The following is a 1,043-nucleotide window of genomic DNA, read 5'->3' on the forward strand; positions in this document are numbered from 1 at the left end:
AGGAAAAAAATGCTCTAATTTCCTTCTTCTGTGATGGCCCAGCAGGAGCGATCAAATCTCTCCTTGGGGGATGCCCGTGAAGCTCAGGTAGGAGGATGGGCTCCAGGCTCCCCCTGCAGTTGTGAGTAAAGGGGGATAAAACAGCCAGTGAGACCTACAAAGCATGGGCACTTCAACACCTTTGTGAAATGGGTTCCCATGCTCTCACCGAGGTGATGAGTCGGCCTGTTTCACGCTGGCTTCGAATCATGTGGGCACTGGCCATCTTTCAGAGGCAGCACTGACACCTGGGTCTTCAGGGCACCCAAGCTCTCCTAGGGGAGCTGGGCTGGTAAGACTAACTCAACAGTGTTCATAATTAAATTTAGGTCACACAGTAAATAGCAAAGAAGAGCCCTACTTTACAGTTGAGAAAAAATTGAGAAGAATCAAAACATCCTATTTCCTGGCATTCACTCCATGTTCGCAGTAGGACTTTCTCCGTGATCAAAGTCAGAATTCTTCTGTAGGGCCAAAGTATTTCCCGTGCGAGCACAGGTTGCTTACAGCAAGGCACGTGGCAAAACGGGACAGTGCACATGTAACCAAGGTGTGAGTAAGTGCCTCTCTCAGCGCGTGTGAGCAAAGTCAGGCCATCAGACTGCACGGCAGAGCAGCTGGAAGGCAGGAACTTCTCGTGATCTGGGTAGTACGTGGTTACATAGCACCGACACATCTGGTTTATGCCATGCTGCTGCCTTTTTTTTTTTCTTTGTTTTCCTTTGGTGTAGCAGCTTCAAAGGGGGAGGAAAGCCCATTTCAATGATGTCAACAGAATGTGTTCAGCCACTTGATATCCCAGAAGACAGACTGGACAAGCGAGATTCACACTGCAACCATTTAGGTAAGTGTTATTAGGTGATGTCATTGCAGTAATTGGAGAGGTGTCGTCTTCACATCCTTAGGTCCTGCCCAGTGTCCGTTCTTCCCCTCCAGCAACACAACTGAGCCCTCGTGAAACTCGATAGGTTACACCTTCTGCTGACACTTCTGATGCCAGATGG

At 48.9% G+C, this 1,043-nt stretch overlaps 1 protein-coding gene across 1 annotated transcript in view; it reads left to right on the plus strand.

The window, feature by feature from the left end:
* The first annotated feature begins 780 nt into the window (after positions 1-780).
* Positions 781-1,043, plus strand: part of PPP1R17 (protein phosphatase 1, regulatory subunit 17) — a 9,850-nt gene continuing 9,587 nt past the window's right edge. The window contains exon 1 of the mRNA XM_010135949.1: positions 781-883. Coding sequence (XP_010134251.1) covers positions 802-883 — 82 coding nt within the window. The 5' untranslated portion in view covers positions 781-801. The remainder of the gene's footprint in view (positions 884-1,043) is intronic.

The sequence above is a fragment of the Buceros rhinoceros genome, unplaced genomic scaffold, assembly GCF_000710305.1.
Source record: "Buceros rhinoceros silvestris isolate BGI_N320 unplaced genomic scaffold, ASM71030v1 scaffold12235, whole genome shotgun sequence".
Taxonomy (NCBI): Eukaryota; Metazoa; Chordata; class Aves; order Bucerotiformes; family Bucerotidae; genus Buceros; species Buceros rhinoceros.